This window comes from Hypanus sabinus, chromosome 14 (genome assembly GCF_030144855.1).
Source record: "Hypanus sabinus isolate sHypSab1 chromosome 14, sHypSab1.hap1, whole genome shotgun sequence".
Lineage (NCBI taxonomy): Eukaryota > Metazoa > Chordata > Chondrichthyes > Myliobatiformes > Dasyatidae > Hypanus > Hypanus sabinus.
Genome location: NC_082719.1, coordinates 93,819,337 through 93,840,181, shown reverse-complemented (window position 1 = coordinate 93,840,181; position 20,845 = coordinate 93,819,337). Strand labels below are relative to the sequence as shown.

The 20,845-nt window shown below is 41.7% G+C and overlaps 1 protein-coding gene across 1 annotated transcript in view; it reads right to left on the bottom strand.

Annotated features, from left to right (window-relative positions):
- The window catches only part of LOC132404996 (A disintegrin and metalloproteinase with thrombospondin motifs 12-like), a 626,192-nt gene that overhangs the window by 102,129 nt on the left and 503,218 nt on the right, over positions 1-20,845 (bottom strand). Inside the window, exon 19 of the mRNA XM_059989657.1 lies at positions 505-1,713. Coding sequence (XP_059845640.1) covers positions 505-1,713 — 1,209 coding nt within the window. The remainder of the gene's footprint in view (positions 1-504; positions 1,714-20,845) is intronic.

The window sequence follows — 20,845 nt, the reverse complement described above, 5'->3', positions numbered from 1 at the left end:
ATGAGGAGGAACTTCGTTAGCCAGAGAGTGGTGAATCGGTGGAATTCATAGCCACAGGGGGCCGTGGAAGCCAAGTCACTGGGTATACTTAAAGTGGAGGTTGATAGGTTCTTGATTAGTCAGGGTGTCAACAGCTATGGGGAAAAGGCAGGAGAATTGAGTTGAGAGGGATAATAAATCAGCTGTGAGGGAATGGTGAAGCAGAATCGATGGGTGGATGGCCTAAATCTGCCCCTATGTCTTATGGTCTTAAAAATGTTCATTCAAATAATTCAAGGAAGAAAATCTGGTGCCTTTGTCACAGCCTGTCTTGTTCTTGTTCTTAATCTGGACCCTTGTCAGCAAATTCAAAGGGTAATAAATGATACATGGTAATGCTGGATGCTCCAGTGATGAGCCCATCCCAAAAACAAATAAATCAGAAGATACATAAGACTTTCAAAATTAATAAAACTTGGTGTATCCATAAACTATAACTGCTGATTTATTTATATGAAGACCTACCTCACTCCAGTTCCCAACTTTCCAGAAAACAATGTCCGTCCTAGTTAGGTTCTCAAAATCATCGTTATCTATTGTAACATTAGTCGCTATTGTAGCAGGCACAATATTCTTCAAGGGTGCTGCAGTGGTTGACTCTGCTTTGGAGAACTGAAATGTATTTCCAAATGGTTTTGAGAGATTTACCCAAGATGAAGGCGTGGTACCAACTACATTAGACGTTGTAAGTTCAAAGGTGACCTGCAGCCTGTCCTCGCCAGGAAGAGCCGGGTTATCAGTAGCACTGGAGAAGTGATTAGCATTCAGCATCTTCAGTAGTTTCAGTTTAAGTCGGTTAATGGTTGCTTTGATTTGAGGATCTACTTTAAATTTTGAAAAATTTATTTTTCTATGATCAAAACCTGAAGAAGGAGCTGTTGCATTTGGCTTGACTGCTTCTGCTCTACTGGGTGTTACTGTGGTCATAAGTGATTCCTGTGTAGTACTGAACAATGTAGACTTATCACCATACACAGGGGCTGTTGGTGTTTTTGCAATTGTATCATCAGATCCATCTGTTACAAGAGAAAGCTTAGGATCTTCTGTAAAGGAGGGCAGGTAAGTAATCTTTTCAATGGTGACTTGACCATCTGTAGAGATAACAAAAGTTTCATCTGTGGTGTTTTGAGTAGCATTCACAGTTTGAGTTGTATGTGTGATCTTTCCAGGTTCAGGAAATCTCCTTCCAATGTTAGTATTACCCTTCCTGGTTAGATTCTGATGGCTGGGATTAGAGTCATTATCATAGTGTTCATTGTATAATACAGTGCTGTTTTCTCCATTGGGCTTGAGCTTGTTTTCCAAATTCTTCTGATTTCCTGTCGTGGTAGATGCAGAGGTTGCAGGATCCGTGTCAATGGGTGGCTGCATAGTGATGTTGATGAGAAGTGGTTGTTTGGTTGTGAAAAGCATCTGTTTGTGGTTAGGTTGAACTTTACCATCTGAGTGATTTGGACCATATTTGGGCCACAGTTTATTAGGGAAGACTTTGTGAAAAATCTTGCCGCCTTCAGGCTTCCATGGAGGAAGGAGATTTTTCTTATTGACAGGACAGCTCCTTAAACCACATAAGCCTTTAGTATTTGGCCTTTTGGATATATCACAAAGCTCCTTATTAGTCAAGGTGCATATCACTGTCCGTGTGCGGAATCCACCTCCACATGTAGTTGAGCACTGAAAAATAAATAGCAAAGATCAGAAGGGGCCTTCTAAATATATAGAACACAGTCTGAAACAAAAACGCAGCCAAAAATGAGTCCTTTTTGACTATTGTAATTTGGATTAAAATGATTGAGAAAATAATACTGTCTTCTGTGTTTGATTTCAACCAGTGGTGTACCACTTCTTGACTTTGTGTATGCCTCTCTTTATTATCTATCTCTCTATGTATCTATGTATGTAACTATCTATTTATTTATTGAGATAATCAAGAACCTATCAACCTCAACTTTGAGCCACACCACCCTGCAATTCCTGGGAATTAATCCAAGACTAATCATGGGACAAATTACAAAGACCAATTAACCTATCAAATGGGTCATCTTTGGACTGTGGGAGGAAACCCATGCAGTCATGGGGAGAATAGACAAACTCCTTAGAAGCAGCTGTCTATTAACATTTCTAAGAATTTCTGAAATTATTCTCAAATACTTTCTTGTTTTGTAAGGACATCAAAGGTTATGGGAGAAAGCAGGAAAATTAGGCTAGGATTAAATTGGGGGATTGTTGGGCAGTGTGGCTCGAAGTATTTGATTTTATTTCAATAAAATAAAATGAAAGAAGAATGGGTTTGAGATAGTAATTCAGCCATGATGGCTGATTCATTGGGCCAAATATCTGAATTCTGTTCCCTTGCCCTATGGTCTAATAATAGAATATTAAGCAAGCATTTCATTCCGCATGAACTGTTTGGTTGTTATGTCTATTGTTTTGCTCAGTATGATCTACAGCAGTGCATAGAATACACCTCACCGTCTCACTTAACGAGACCAGATAGAAATCACAATTTATTTCTGATGCATTTGAGCAAGAAATGGATAAATGACTGTGGTGAACAAATAAAGGAGCAATGGTCAGTTCAGCTGAATCATATTATTATCATGAATTAACATTTCTTAATCAGTATTCAGTATTTCCAAGGCAATGAAATCCACAGACAAGATGCAGCCAGAATGTCCACTTCGCTGAGCTTTTATAAGGCATTAGTCAACGTCACATTCAGTATTGTGAGCAGTTTTAGGCCCTTTATCTAAGAAAGGATGTACTGGCATTGGAGAGGAGCCAGAAGAGTTCACGAAAGGCCTGGATAGAACGGACGTGGAGAGGATGGTTCCTATAGTGGGGGAATCTAGGACCAGAGGGCACAGCCACAGAATAGAAGGATGTCCATTTAGAACAGAGATGAGGAAGAATTTATTTAGCCAGAGTGCAGTGAAACTGAGGGATTTATTGTCACAGAGGGCTATGGAAGCTAAGACATTGGATCTATTTAAAGTAGAGATTGATAGATTCTTAATTAATAAGGCTGTCAAAGGTTACAGGGAGAAGGCAGGAGAATGGGGTTGAGAGGGATAATAAATCAGCTATGATGGAATGGCGGAGAAGACTCAATGGGCCCAATGGCCTAATACTGCTCCTATATCTTAACCATATAACAATCACAGCACGGAAACAGGCCAACTCGGCCCTCCTAGTCCGTGCCGAACTCTTAATCTCACCTAGTCCCACCTACCCGCACTCAGCCCATAACCCTCCACTCCTTTCCTGTCCATATACCTATCCAATTTTACCTTAAATGACACAACTGAACTGGCCTCTACTACTTCTACAGGAAGCTCATTCCACACAGCTATCACTCTCTGAGTAAAGAAATACCCCCTCGTGTTTCCCTTAAACTTCTGCCCCCTAACTCTCAAATCATGTCCTCTCATTTGAATCTCCCCTACTCTCAATGGAAACAGCCTATTCACGTCAACTCTATCTATCCCTCTCAAAATTTTAAATACCTCGATCAAATCCCCCCTCAACCTTCTACGCTTCAATGAATAGAGACCTAACTTGTTCAACCTTTCTCTGTAACTTAAGTGCTGAAACCTAGGTAACATCCTAGTAAATCGTCTCTGCACTCTCTCTAATTTATTGATATCTTTCCTATAATTCGGTGACCAGAACTGCACACAATATTATAAATTTGGCCTTACCAATACCTTGTACAATTTTAACATTACATCCCAACTTCTGTACTCAATGCTTTGATTTATAAAGGCCAGCGTTCCAAAAGCCTTCTTCACCACCCTATCTACATGAGACTCCACCTTCAGGGAACTATGCACTGTTATTCCTAGATCTCTCTGTTCCTCTGCATTCCTCAATGCCCTACCATTTACCCTGTATGTTCTATCTTATGGTCTTATGGTCTAATATTAGAGATACATCATGCTCTTCTATAGAAAATAGAAGACCTACAGCACAATACAGGCCCTTCGGCCCACAAGGTTGTGCCGAACATGTCTCTACCTTAGAAATTACTAAGCTTACCCATAGCCCTCTAGTTTTCTAAGCTCCATGTAGTTATCTAAAAGCTTTTTAAAAGACCCAATCATATCCTCCTCCACCACCATTGCCAGCAGCCCATTCCACACACACACCACTCTCTGAGTAAAAAACTTACCCCTGACATCTCCTCATGTATCTATTCCCCAGCACCTTTTCCCTGTGACCTCTTGTGGCAACCATTTCAGCCCTGGGAAAAAAGCCTCTGACTATCCACATGATCAATGCCTCTCATCATCTTGTACACCTCTATCAGGTCACTTCTCATCCTCCGTCGCTCCAAGGAGAAAAGGCTGAGTTCACTCAACCTATTCTCATACGGCATGCTCCCCAATCCAGGCAACATCCTTGTAAGTCTCCTCTGCACCCTTTCTATGGCTTCCACATCCTTCCTGTAGTGAGGCGGCCAGAACTGAGAACAAGTAGCGTCTGACCAGGATCCTATATCGCTGCACCATTACCTCTCAGCTGCTAAATTCAATTCCACAATTGATGAAGGCCAATACACCGTACACCTTATTAATCACAGAGTCAACCTATGCAGCTGCTTTAAGTGTCCTATGGACTCGGACCCCAAGATCCCTCTGATCCTCCACACTGCCAAGAGTCTTACCATTAATACTATATTCTGCCATCGTATTTGACCTACCAAAATGAACCACTTCACACTTATCTGGGTTGAACTCCATCTGCCACTTTTCAGCCCAGTTTTGCATCCTGTCAATGTCCCACTGTAACCTCTGACAGCCCTCCACACTATCCACAACACCCCCAACCTTTGAGTCATCAGCAAACTTACTAACCCATCTCTCCACTTCCTCACATCCAGGTCATTTATAAAAATCACACAGAGTAAGGGTCCCAGAACAGATCCCTGAGGCACCCCACTGGTGACTGACCTCCATGCAGAAAATGACCCTCCACAACCACTCTTTGTCTTCTGTGGGCAAGCCAGTTCTGGATCCACAAAGCAATGTCCCCTTTGATCCCATGCCTCCTTACTTTCTCAATAAGCCTTGCCCGGGGTACCTTATCAAATGCCTTACTAAAATCCATATCCACTACATCTACTGCTCTACCTTCATCAATGTGTTTAGTCATGCCCTCAAAAAATTCAATCAGGTTCATAAGGCATGACCTGCCCTTGACAAAGCCATGCTGACTACTCCTAATCATATTATGGCTCTCCAAATGTTCATAAATCCTGCCTCTCAGGGTCTTCTCCATCAACATGCCAACCACTGAGGTAAGACTCACTCGTCTATAATTTCCTGGGCTATCTCTACTCCCTTTCTTGAATAAAGGAACAACATCCACAACCCATCAATCCTCTGGAAGCTCTCAAAGATCAATGCAAAGATCAACGCCAGAGGCTCAGCAATCTCCTCCCTTGCCTCCCACAGTAGCCTGGGGTATATCTCATCCAGTCCCAGTGACTTATACAACTTGATGCCTTCCAAAAGCTCCAGCACATCCTCTTTCTTAATATCTACATGCTCAAGCTTTTCAGTCTGCTGCAAGTCATCACTACAATCACCAGGATCCTTTTCCATAGTGAATACTGAAGTAAAGTATTCATTAAGTACCTCTGCTATTTCCTCTGGTTCCATACACATTTTTCCCACTGTCACACTTGATAGGTCCTATCCTTTCTTGTCTTATCTTCTTGCTCTTCACATAACTGTAGAATACCTTGGGGTTTTCCTTAATTCTGCCCACCAAGGCCATCACATGGCCCTTTCTGGCTCTTCTGATTTCTTTCTTAAGCACCTTCCTATTAGCCTTATACTCTTCTAGATCTCTAACATTACCTAGCTCTCTGAACCTTTTGTAAGCTTTTCCTTTCTTCTTGACTAGATTTATTACAGCCTTTGTACACCACTGTTCCTGCACCCTAACATAACTTCCCTGTCTCATTGGAACATAACTATACAGAGCTCTACACAAATATCCCCTGGATATCTGCCACATTTCTTCCGTACTTTTCCCTGAGAACATCTGTTTCCAATTTGAGCTTCAAGTTTCCTGCCTGATAGCCTCATAATTCCCCTGACTCCAATTAAATGGTTTTCTAACTTGTCTGTTCCTATCTCTATCCAATGCTATTGTAAAGAAGATAGAATTATGATCACTAGCTCCAAAATGCTCTCCCACTGAGGTCTGACACCTGACCGGGTTAATTTCCCAATACCAAATCAAGTACAGCCTCTCCTCTTGTAGGATTAAGAAACCTTCCTGAACATATCTAACAAACTGCACCCCATTTAAACCCCTTGATCTAGGGAGATGCCAATCTATATTTGGGAAATTAAAATCTCCCATCACGACAACTCTGTTATTATTACACCTTTCCAGGATCTGTTTCCCTATCTGCTACTATTGGGTGGCCTATAAAAAACACCCAGTAAAGTTATTGACGCCTTCCTGTTCCTAACCTCCACCCACAGAGATTCCGTAGACAATCCCTCCATGACGTCCACCTTTTCTGCAGCTGTGACACTATCTCTGATCAACAGTACCATGCCCCCACTTCTTTGCCTCCCTTCCTGTCCTTTCTGAAATATCTGAAACCCGGCACTTGAAGTAACCATTCCTGTCCCTGAGCCATCCAAGTCTCTGTAATGGCCACCACAACATATCATCCATGCTCTAAGCTCATCCGCTTTGTTCACAACACTCTTTGCGTTAAAATAGACACATCTCAAGCCTATGGTCTGAGCGCGTCCCTTCTCTATCACCTGCCTATCCTCCCTCTTGCACTGTCAACAAGCTTTCTCTATTTGTAAGGTGACCTCCCCTTCCCCAGTCTCTTTAGTTCAGTTCCCACCCCTCAACAATTCTAGTCTAAACTCTCCCCAGTAGTCTGAGCAAACCTCCCCGCCAGGATATTGTCCCCCTGGAATTCAAGTGCAACCCATCCTTTTTGTACAGGTCACACCTGCCCCAAAGGAGGTCCCAATGATTCAGAAATCTGAATCCCTGCCCCCTGCTTCAATCCCTCGGCCATGCATTTATCCTCCACCTCATTCTATTCCTATTCTCACTGTCACGTGGCACGGGCAGTAATCCCGAAATTACTACCTTTGCGGTCCCGCTTCTCAACTTCCTTCCTAACTCCCTGTAGTCTTTTTTCAGGACCTCTTCCCTTTTATATAACCATACAACAATTACAGCAGGGAAACAGGCCATCTCAGCCCTTCTAGTCCATGCCGATGCCTACACTCACCTAGTCCCACTGGCCCGCACTCGGCCCATAACCCTCCATTCCTTTCCTGTCCATATACCTATCCAATTTTACTTTAAATGACAATACTGAACCTGCCTCTACCACTTCTACTGGAAGCTCATTCCTACCTAATTTTCCTACCTACGTCGTTGGTACCAATATGTACCACGACCTCTGGCTGTTCTCTCTCCCACTGCAGGATATCTTGGACGCGACTGGAAACATCCCAGACCCTGGCACCTGGAAGGCAAACTACCATCCGAGTTTCTTTCCTGTGTCCACAGAATTGCCTGTCTGACTCCCTAAGTATAGAGTCCCCTATCACTACTACCTTCCTCTTCCTTTCCCTACCCTCCTGAGCCACAGGGCCGGACTTTGTGCCAGAGGCACGGCCACTGCTGCTTCCCCCAAGTTGGCTGTCCGCCCCAACAGGAGTACTTATTGTCAATGGGTACAGCCACAGGGGTACTCTCTAATACCTGACTCTTCCCCTTCCCCCTGCTGACTGTGACCCACTTGTCCATCTCCCGTGGCCCTAGTGTGACCACCTGCCTGTAACTCCCCTCTATCACCTCCTCGCTCTCCCTGACTGTGCGAAGGTCATCGAGCTGCATCTCCAGTTCCCTAACTCAGTCCCTCAGGATCTGCAGCTCGACACACCTGGCTGGGAGACTCCAGGACACTCCACATCTGACACCGAGCACAGAAAACTGGCCTCACACACATACTTCCTACCTCGTCTCGTCCCACTACTGCCTAAGCTCGTTGAGCCAAAGCCTTATCACTCTGCTGCCCACTCTGACGCTGCCCGCTGGATATGGCTGCCTTCATTTAAAACCTTTTGCGCTCTACTGGCTGATGTCTTGCGCCTGTGCAGTCTCACCTCTCTTTAACCTGAGTACTAAAAAAAACTCCCTTCGCTCCAAAAAATCAGCAGTTCACTGGCTGCCTTCTTGCTCTGAATTTAATTAATAATATATACTTACAATTTATTTGAAAAAACTTTGTAAGATGATCAGCATAAATTTTGTCAAGCAGATTTCAAATCAGTTGAATGGGATTGAAATGATGAAAAGATAAAAGCTTTTAAAACAACTATTACCAAAGAATAGACTTATTAGAACACATTTAGCTTGTATTTAACCGGGAGGTGGTAGGATGCAGCTCATAGAACTGCTGCCTAGCAGCGCGGGAGATCCAGGTCCAGACCTTAGGTGCTATTTGGGTGGAATTTGATGCCTTCCATCTGACCACATGAGTTTCCTCATACTACATCCCAAAATCATGCCAGTGTGGTAAATTACCTGGCAATTGTACATTGCCCCTCGTATGCAGGCGAGTGGTGTAATCTGGACAGAATTAATTAAAATGCATAGGTAATAGCAAATGGGATTTATGTCGGATTGGTGTAAAATGTAGCTGAATGGTCAGCATAGAGTAGATGGGCCAAATAGCCTATTTCTGTGCTGTATCTTTCTGTGATACAATGATATAAGACCATAAGATATAAGAGCAGAACTAGGCCATTCAGCCCATTGAGTCTGCTCCACCATTCAATCATGGGCTGATCCAATTCTTCCATTCATCCCCACTTCCCTGCTTTCACCCCATACCCTTTGATGCCCTGGCTAATCAAGAACCTATCTACCTCTGCCTTAAATATATGCAGTGACTTAGACTCCACAGATAATTGTGGTAACAAATGCCACAGATTTACTACCCTCTGACTAAAGTAATTTCTCCGAATCTCAGTTCTAAAAGGACGTCCTTCAATCCTGAAGTCATGACGTCTTGTCCTAGAATCCCCACCACAGGAAATAACTTTGCTATATCAAATCTGTTCAGGCCTTTTAACATTCGGAATGTTTCTGTGAGGTCTCCCCTGATTCTCCTGAACTCCAGCGAATACAGCCCAAGAGCTAGTAGACGTTCCTCATACGGTAACCCTTTCATTCCTGGGATCATTCTTGAGAATCTTCTCTCAACACTCTCCAATATCAATATATCCTTTCTAAAATAAGAAGCCCAAAACTGCTTACAATAAATACTCCAAGTGTGGTCTCACGGTTGCCTTAAAGAGTTTATCATCACATTATATTCTATACTTCTAGAAATGAACCCAAAATTGCATCTCCCTTCTTCACAACCAACTCAACCTGGAGGGTATCTTGCACAAGGACTCCTAAGTCCCTTTGCATCTCTGCATTTTAAATTCTCTCCCCATCTAAAATAGTGCTTTCTTTCATTGATTCTGCTATGGTTATTATTCTATAGATTTATTGAGTAAGCCTGCAAGAAAATGAATCTCCATGTGGTGACATATATGTACTTTGATAATAAATTTATTTAGAACTTTAGAAAGAGTAAGAAGTTGGAAATTGGGCCTATTCTGGAAAAATTAATTCATGATCACCATGCAAGTACAAAGCAAACCGGATTATATTAGTACTTTGTACCCATTTTCATTCTATGGAAGTTTAAATCAATTATTAACCTGTTGAAAATAATACATCATGGAGAATATCCAAGACCTGGTGGCTTCCATCCTGGAGTATAAAAGGAACTAAAAGAATGAGTTACAGGTGTGTTATGATTTCCTAATTACACATAAAATGTTCTGAAATTTGCAAACGTTATTCCATTATTGAAGATGGAGAGATAATGAATCAAACTGGTATGTCATTCCAGTGTGACATTACTTTTGTCACAAGTTCCAGCCAATCATGCTTCACTCAGTGGAATATGCCATTATATGAAGTGAACATCATTCCTACAGTGGTATTTATAGAAGCCGTATCCAGGCAACAAACATTACCTGTTAAAGTTAAAGACGTCCCTTTGTTTAGCTATGAATCAATTATCCAAAATTGGGGTAAAAATTGAAAAAAGGATAAATAATGAAGAATGAGTTCCATTGTTAGGATGGTTTGAGGTTAAAGCTAATTCTAACAAGATTGTTAGAAAGCTTCATACAATTTGATACTGGAAGTTTGCCCTTTAAAGCCAGATTCTGAACAAGCATTTTTAGACAATATTAAAAGGAATTAAGGAAATTGAGTTATAATGGATATTTCTTATTTCTTGGGACTGTAATAATGTTCAATACTAAACTTTTGTATATATGCCTAGATTGACAATGAAATTTTGGATGCCATAGGCATAAAATACACTAGCATCATATGAATAAATAATAAATAAACAAACAAACAAATAAATAAATAAGCAATGAACAAACAATAAATAAATAAATAAATGGATGAATGAATGAATGAAAAAAATCAGCCATGATTGAATGATGGAGCAGGCTTGATGGACCAAATGGCTATGTCTTATAGTATTCTGTTCCACTGCACTGATTAAAGTTGACACAGCTGCTTTGAGAGGCAGTAGCAATTACACACCCAGTGGCCATTTTATGAGGTGCCTCCTGTACCTAAAAAAAGTGGCCGCTGAGTGTATGCTTGTGGTCCTCTGTAGCCCATCCATTTCAAGGTTCAACAGATTATGCTTTCAGAGATGCTCTTCTGCATGCCACATGGTTATCTGAGTTACTGTCACCTCCCTGTCAGCTTGATCTAGCCTGGCCATTCTCCTCTGATCGCTCGTCCACAGACTTGCCTCTCACTGCATCCTTTTTTGTTTCTCACACCATTCTCTGCAAAATCTAGAGACTGCTGTGCATGAAAATCCCGGGTGATCGTCAGTTTCTGAGATAGACAATAGAAATAGGTGCAGGAGTAGGCTATTTGGACCTTCGAGCAAGCACCGCCATTCACTGTGATCATGGCTGATCGTCCACAATCAGTATCCTGTTCCTGCCTTCTCCCCATATCCCTCGACTCCGCTCTCTTTAAGAGCTCTACCTAACTCTTTCTTGAAAGCATCCGGAGAATTGGCCTCCACTGCCTTCTGAGGCAGAGCATTCCATAGATCCACAACTCTCTGGGTGAAAAAGTTTTTCCTCAACTCTGTTTTAAATGGCCTACCCCTTATTCTTAAACTGTGGCCTCTGGTTCTGGACTCCCCCAACATTGGGAACATTTTTCCTGCCTCTAGCGTGTCCAATCCCTGAATAATCTTATATGTTTCAATCAGATCCCCTCTCATCCTTCTAAATTCCAGTGTATACAAGCCCTGTCGCTTCAATCTTTCAACATATGACAGTCCCACCATCCTGGGAATTAACCTTGTGAACCTACGCTGCACTCCCTCAATAGCAAGAATGTCCTTCCTCAAATTTGGAGACCAAAACTGCACACAATACTCCAGGTGTGTCTCACCAGGGCCCTGTACAACAGCAGAAGGACCTCTTTGCTCCTATACTCAACTCCCCTTGTTATGAAGGCCAACATGCCATTAGCTTTCTTGATACACAAACCCCCCCATCTAGCATCAACACTCATTCCAGAGTCAAAGTCACTGGTATCACATCTCTTCCCCCATTGTAATATGAGCACAGCAGGTCAGGAACCACCTATGAATTCGAATATACAGTTTACATTTTGGGTTGGGGCCCTCTTGGGCCAAGATGTCAACTGCTTACCTCCCATCCATAGATGCTGCCTGACCTGCTGAGCTCCTGCAGCACATTGTGTGTATTGCTCTAGATATCCAGCATATGTAGTGCTTCTGGTGTCTTCCCCTATTGTGATGTTTGGTCGGATCAACCACTGAACCTCTTGACCATGTCTGCATGCTTTTATGCATTGAGTTGCTGCCACATGATTGGCTGATTAGATATTTGCATTAATGAACAGGTGTACAGGTGTACCCAATAAACTAACTGTACATCACTACCTCCATTAGTGTAGTTCTCCACATGAAGATTTTAGATGTTGTAAATTAAATCAATGGGTATTCTTTTATCCTTCAGTTAACATGTTTGTAAATAATTATTGGAGAACATACTGATCTAAAAATGGTGTATTCAAATACATCTATGCATTACATTTTGAAGCCTCTGCCAACAATTCATATTTCATTACAATCATTTGGAATGAATATGTTCATGTTTTGGGACTCCTGAAGCATTTTGGTGGCTCTTTGAGAAATCTAAGAAAAATAACATCCCTTTGATGCATCATGTGCCACCAATGATGTGTGGAGTAGGAGGCTACAGGTTCTTGTGGAATTAAAACTAAAATTAGATGCTATTTCGATACTATTTCGAGGGGCTGAATAGGCTTTGAGACTGGTGGTTAACCAGACTTGTAATGTGATGTGAAGCAATTTGATTGTAAATGTATTCTGTTTGGAAGAATGACATAAGCCTTTCTTACTGAGGAGATTAACAAGTTATATATAACTACTGTTAGACCTACTTCATAATTAGCTCACAAAATGAATTTGGAAGTTCAAAATTCTGAATCCTTAAGTAATTAGTCTCCTATAATTTGAACGGATGATGTACAGTATATTCTCACCACAGCCTTGGCTGAATACTGTGTATCAGCCCAATCAAATTGTATTGGAGTTTTGTTTCTTATCAATGTATGGCAATTGCAAAATAAATGCAATTATTTAAAGCAGTTAAGATTTACAATATTAAGTTAGGGTTATTTACTTTTTATGCTTTGACAGGTGATTATATGAAGCCTTTAATGCTAAGTGTAATTTACCCACACCTTTAATTTTGTGCATTAACTTTATCTGTTGAACTGATTAAAACAAGATATAATCTGTCAAGAATACAATAAAGTTTGTTAATTTGAAGTAAATTACCCTTTTTATTTATAGCTCCTTGCATTCTCTTCAAGCTCTTATGATTAAACAAGTTCTCTACTCAGTTCCCAACACATAATCTTTCCCTTGTGCCTTTTGATACAAGATAATGTGGAGTCACTGGACTAGGCAGAGTATTAGATCAATATGGAATAGATGGGCTGAATGGCCTGTTTCAGTGCTGTAGTGCTCTATGACTATGACTCTATTAAGATTGCAATATGAAGGCACATGGTCATGCAACCTCAAACCAATTTATACTAAATTAGGGGATCTTGATGATAGTGAACAGATAGAGCTGAAACTGGAGAGGTTTCAAAAGAGGTTCACAAAAGTTAGACCAGGATTGAATGGCATCTGAAAAGTGTTCGATGGCTCTAGATCTGTATTCACTGGAATTTGGGAGAATGAGGGGTGACCTCATTGAAACCTATTGAATGGTGAAAGGCCTTGATAGAGTGAATGGGGAGAGGATGTTTCCTATGTGGGACAGCCTCAGAATAGAGGGGCGTTCTTTTAGAATGGAGATGAAGAGGAACTTCTTTAGCCAAAGAGTGATGTGGAGTTTGCTGCCACGAGCAGCTGTGGAGGCCAAATTTTTATGGATATTTAAGGCAGAGATTGATAGGCTCTTGATTAACCAAGGCATGAAGGGATATGGGGAGAAGGGAGCAGATTGAGGCTAGGAGGAAAATTGGATTAGCCATGGCTTAATTCTGCTCCGACAGTAGTACAGTATCTATGGTCTTATGAAGCAGATTGCATTGAATTACAAAGGGATCTCGATCAGTTACGGAGAAAGGCTGAGGAATGGCAAATGGATTTCAACTGAATAAGTGTAGTGATGCACATTGAATATTCAACATAGCGTGGCAGGGTGGAGATACATCTTTACCAAAGGCAGTGTAAGGCACTCCATCCTTCCTTTAGCCTGCAAGTCACCCTTAGGTAAGGTATAACAGCTGCTCAGCTCCCCAGTCAGGGTCATGTGAAGCCATGGGAGCAGGTGGTGGATGGCCATATGAGCACTGGTGCAGATCACAAACCCTGTTTATGCAACCACTGAAGCCAGGCAGTCTCTGAAGAGTATTGATAATGGCTGGTGTTAGCCATTTTGTAAAGACACTGCCCAGAATAATAGAATGATAAACCACAACCACGTCTGTAGAAAAATTTGGCAAGAACAATCATGGTCATGGAAAGACCATGATGCCCACATCATACGATACCACACATGATGATGACATGTACGGTGGATGGGAGGCCACTGACAAGTATCATGGAACAGAGAATTCTGTGAGTACTAGTGCGCAGTTCACTGAAAGTGGCTGCAAAATTAGACAGGGTGGTGAATAAGGTGTTTAGTATGCTGGCCTTCATGAACCAGGGCATCAAGTTTAGGAATAGGGGAATTATGTTGCAGTTGTAGAAGTTATTGATGAGACTGCACTTGGAGTATTGTGTACAGTTTTAGTCACCCAGAACATTTGGTGCAGTTCTACTCTGCCGTTACAGAGAGCATCCTCACATTAACCATTACTGTCTGGTTTGGTGCAGCATTCTCTCAGAATATACAAATACCGTCCAGTCAGCAGAAAAGAAAATCAGCCACAGTCTACCATCACTGCACGACTTGTATGTGTTCAGGACAAAGAAGTGGGCTGGAAAAAAATCATTGCAGACACTTCCCACCTTGCAAATCGCCTTTTTCAAAAACTCCCCCCGGAAAGCACTAAACAAAACTTCACACCATCTTTAAAGTTTCTTCCCCTAGCAGTTAATTGAATCAGCTATTCCAGTAGCTCCCCACTCCCTACATCTATTGCTTCAATCATGACACTGCACTGAAAACACTTTAAACCGCTTTTTATAATGTCCTTTCTCCCTTCCATCCACTGGGGACGTTTATTAGGAGAGCTGCATGCACAGAGCCCTTACTATTATTAATGATCCCACCTATTCATCCAGCATTCTCTCTGACTTTCTACCATCAGGCAGGAGACTGATCCATAAAAACAAGAACGGTCAGGATGGAAACAGTTTCTTCCCCCAGGCTATTGGGCTTCTGAACCCCCTGCCGCATCATGTTCGGTGTCATTGGTTAATCTGACCTGTACCTTACAGTATTTAGCTTATGCACTTTACTTCATTATTTATGCATGATTCATCTGTAGATTTTACCCTTACCTTCATAAGCTATTTACGTTATGTGTCTTATGTGTAATATTGTGCTTTGCACCCTGGTTCAGAGGAATATTATGTCATTTCTATATATGTCAATTATTTTTATATACATTATAAACATGTACATAGTTAATTGACAATAAGCTTGACGACTTACATTGTATGTACATATTTGCTGATATTTCAGTATTTATGCACATTATATTCCATATCTGTATTTTAACTTTAATTTTAATATAATTTTTTATTCTTTATAATTGTTGAATGTCGATGTTTTTGTTCCATGTCGCACCAACACACCACAGCAAATTTGTAATGCATATAAATGTAGAGGGTGAATAAAGATGGTCCCAGATCCTTGACCTTGCTATACAGAAGAAATTGTCAAGCTGGAGCGGGTGCGGGAGGGTGGTCAGTCTTTTCCAATTGGATGGGGAGTCCAAAAATGAAGCATACAGATAAGGATCATAGTAAACTACAGCACAGAAACAGTCCTTTCTAGTCCATGCTGAATCATTTAAACTGCCTAATCCCATAGACATGCACCAAGATCATAGCTCTCCATACCCCTCCCATCCACTTACCTATCCAAATTTAAATATTGAAATGGAAATCACATCCACCACTACCACTGGCAGCTCGTACACTCTCACCACCCTCTGAGTGACGAAGTTTCCCCTCATGTTCCCTTTAAACTTTTTACCTTTCACTCATAACCCATGATTTTTAGTTGTAGAGCCGAGGTATTTAAAAGAGGCCTGAGATGTAATTTCTTTGCACAGATAGTAGTGAGTATCTGGAATAAGTTGCCAGACGTGGATACAATTGCAAACTTTAAAAGATTGCAACTGAGGGGAAAGGCTTTGGGGGATATAGACTGAACATGGGGAACTGGGACTGGCAGGGAGAATGCTGTGATCAGTTGGGCCAAAGGGCCTGTTTACTCTATGAGGCTCTGATTCGATTGCAGTCAACAGTTCAGACACTCCATGTACTGTAGAAGCTGATGAGGATGTGGAAGACTTTGGTGGAATAGCCTCATGGTTAAGTGCAGTGAAATACAAACGTTTGTAAATATGTGGTACATTGGCAAAGTTGATAGTAACCAGGCAGCTAGCATCAAGCATGGCCAGCTGCAACTCTGTACATGACCTTGAGCTTGGAGACCATGTTCCAGGATGAAACTGGTACCCATCATCACTATGACCAACTTGTTATTCAATTCAAGTTTAATACCACTGGAAAAGAAATTTTTTCAGAAGTGTTTCTTTTTCAGATTTTTTTTTGTTTAAGATAGCTTGATGCTGAACATGAAGATAATTTCAGTGTACTTGTACCACATAAGAATGTGGAGAAACCAGAAGTTAGCTATTGACTGTAATGCTTTTAATTGCATGACTGTGCTGATACTTTGCAGTAATTCAACTATGTTAAAAATATCTTGTTGATGATTTACATTTGTACTCAGTGTCTGAGGCTTCTCACTTAAGTGTCCAACAATAATCAGCAGCATTGATGGAGTCCAGTTGCTCTGATACCATTTCTCCATGACTTCCATGTCCTGGTGAAACCTCTCACCATGCTCGTCACTAACAGTGCCAAGATTTGTAGGGATGAAGGCTATATGGGAATGCAACAAATGTGAACAGCCCATGCTTGGTCTTGGTTGCCAATTTTATACCCAAAGTAGAGCTTATAGAGCAAAGTAGAGCTTATGGAGCTTATAGAGCTTAAGAGCAGTCATAGATTCAGAGAGAAGTACAGAATAGAAACAGGCCATTTGGCCCATCTAGTCCATGCCAAAACCATTTAAACTGTGTACTCCCATCAACCTGCACTGGGACCATAGCCCTCCATTTCGCTACTATCCATGTACCTAACAAATCTTCTCTTAAACCTTGACATCAAACTCACATGCGCCACTTGTACTGGCATCTTATTCCAGACTCTCACAAACCCCTGAGTGAAGAGGTTTCTCCTCATATTCGCCTTGAAAATCTCACCTTTTACCTTTTGTTATGTGTGATGAGCAAACCAAGGGGTCCAGAGTTGACCCCCCCGTGAACTATGCTGCTAACGAGAGAGAGCGAGATAAAGAGGGAGAGAGGCACCATGCTGCATATGTTGATAATGAGAGAGAGAGAGAGACAAGGATTAAAGTTATGGCTCCATGGATGATTTAGTATTGTGGCTTCTTCGCTGATTGTTGACTTGAGCGCTAAGGACATTTGGCCTGTTTATGTGGATCCCTGCTGACACAGCAAGGAGGAGCCAAGTGATGGACATGGACAGTTGATGGATGGCTGGTACCCCAGCAGGGGAACTAAAAGACGAGTCTGCTGAGACACAGACAGACATGCCACTGGACACTGAAAGAGTGGTGTGCACCCACAGGAAGGTGGAGGCTTGGAGGATCAATTTGGGGGAATCAGTCAGAGGCTCACAGTGTGTGAAGGCAGGCTGGTGGGGCTTGTGTGTGCGTCCACCCTCGCCTGGGTGATGAACCCACCACTGAAGAACGGTCTGGCCTGGAACAGAGGGTTCATAATCGGTGACCACAACAGTACAACGGAACAAGAAGACAACAGAAGGTTTACCTGCTGTAGCTTCTCATCTCTTGCTCGCTCACTCTCTCTCTCTCCAACGTCACAACAGCAACTACCTCAACCCAAACTGAACTGATCTGAACTCTGCATTATCTTAAGACTATTCATTTACCCCTGGACTTGGATAGAGCTTGGTTTTGGTTTATATTTCCACACTTCTGTATATATCATTGCTAACTTGCTTTATATGTACATTGGCATTTTTGATGCTATTACTTAGTTTACTAATAACCACTTTTAGTTACAGTACCACTGGACTCTAACAAATCATTCCATTTCTGCTGGTTTGGTAACCTATTCAGGGGGTACGTGACACTTTAAATCATGACCTCTGGTTGAAATCCCACCCAAGCTCAATGGAAAAAGCCTGCTTACATTTACACTATCTGTACCCCTCATAAATTTGCATACCTCTACCAAATCTCATCTCAATCTTCTACATTCTATAGAATACAGTCCTAACCTATTCAATGTTTTCACATAACTCAGGTCCCCTAGACCCAAAAACATCCTTGTAAATTTTCTCTGTACTCTTTCAAACTTATTTATATCTTTCCTGTAGGTAGCTTACCAAAACTGCTCACAATACTCCAAATTAGGCCTCAGCAACATCTTATACAACTTCAACATAACATCCCATTGTTAGTACATTGATCTATGAAGGCCAATGTGCCTAAGTCTTTCTTTATGACCCTTTCTAACTGGGACATCACATTCAATGAATTATGTATCTGTATTCCCAGATCCCTTCATTCTACCACTCTCCTTAGTGCCCTACTATTCACTGTGTGAGACCTATCCTGGTTGGTCCTACCTTGCATTTGTCTGCAATAAGTTCCACTTTCCATGTCTTAACCCATTTTTCCAGCTGATGCAGATCCCTCTGCAAGCCATGATAGCCTTCCTCACTGTCCACTACACCCCAGTCTTGGTGTCATCCACAAATTTGCTTGTCCAGTTCACCACATTACCATCCAGGTCATTGATATAGATGACAAACATCAAAGGACCCAGCACTGATCCCTGTGGCACACCACTAGTCATGGGCCTCCAGCTACCTCATCCTGAAGGCCCAGCATCTGAACCTTCTTGACCAACCCCCAATAGGGACCTTGTCAAATACCTTAAGAAAGTCAATGTAGACAACATTCACTGCCTTCCCTTCATCCACTTTCCTGGTAACTTACTCGAAAAGCTCTGTAAGATTGGTAGACATGACTTTCCATGCACAAAGACACGTGGACTATCCTTAATCAGTCCATGTCTTACATATCTGGTGTTCTCATTAACGTGCTCACACCTTTCTTATTTCTTAGTTCCACCCATAACATCTCACTAGTCATGTTCTCCAGCTGTCCTGACAGGGTACTTTTGAGTTAAGCTCTGTCCTTTGAGATCTAAGCATATGCTCACCACAAATATAATAGAAACTTTCAGTAGGAATTTAAAGAGATTTGGTTTGTCAACTAAAACACTCGAAAATGTCTGTAGATGCATCATAGAGAGCATTCCAACAGGCTGCATTACTATCTGGTATGGGGGGTGGGGGCTGCTGCTCAGGACCGAAAGAAACAACAGAATGTAAAGTTAGTCAGCTCCATTTTTTGTACTAGCCTCTGTAGTGTCCAAGACATCTGCAAGGAGTGGTGCCTCAGAAAGATGACGTCCATTATTAAGGATTCCCATCACCCAGGGCATGCCCTCTTCTCATTGTTACTGTCCAGCAGGAGGTACAGAAGCTTGAAGGCACACACTCAGTGATTCAGGAACAGCTTCTTCCCCTCTGCCATATAATTCCTAAATGGACATTGAATCCATGAACACCAACTCACTTTGTTTAATATACTGTATTGTACTTCTGTGTTTGCACTATTTTTAATCTATTTTATATACATACATTTACACTTACTGCAATTTATTTATTTATTTTTTATATTATCATGCATTGCATTGAACTGCTGCTGCTAAGTTAACAAATTTTGCGACACATGCCGGTGATAATAAACCTGATTCTGATTCTGACTCTGACAGTCAGGCTGTTACAACATTGGTGAGACATCTTGCTTTCATAAATACTCCTGAAAATACAATTATTTTATTACATTAAGTACACACAATATGCGATGTGTGTAGAGCTCACACATTCACATGATCGCAAACCGATATACATGTAAGCACAATCCATTGAATGGTTTGTGCATGATGCTTCTGTAGCTGTTCTAAATCCTGGATAGACAAGATAGAAAATTTTTCAGCTTATATTGCGGGCAACTTTGTTAATTGACTTGAATTATGATTTGAAATAATAAATATAGGTGATTACAAAATAATGGTGTGAGATGGGGAAATTTCATGGTGATTTTCATGATCAGCAGACCACAATCAATAAGATACACTCAAAAGTATTCAGGAAGCAATATTTTCATTGTCATTGAATCATACATGAACATCCATGAATACAACCAAATGAGACAGCGTTACTGAAGGACCAAGGTGCAAGACACAGTACCAATGGTCACACACAACACAAAGCACACATAACACACATCAGATAGCAAACACGTGTAAGATATCAGTGAAATAGAGCCACAGAAAAAGCATCCAGACCTTGAGTCCATGAATACTGCGGAAATCTACATTCAACCACATCTCTTCTGCTGCCAAGCGAGCACTGGGAGACAGCAGCACTGACTCCAGCCTGGCTGCTGTGCTACACTGCCCCCAGTGGAGAAAATCGGCTCTGGCAACTCCTTCTTGGCAGCAGTAAGCAGGCAACACCACGGCTTGAGGCCGAGTCCTCACTACAACCAAGCCCATTCAGCTCGCCAACCGACCACCCTTGCCATCCGCCAATATCAGTGAATCAGATTTGCAGCACTCCACATTAACAATGTCCAAAAGGATCTTGAGATCACAAGAAAAGTGACTCAGTCTGTCACTCACTATTAGACTGCATGTCTCCTTCTCGCGTCGACTCCTCTGAAGCAAGCAGCAACATGACCTGCTCTTTACTCTC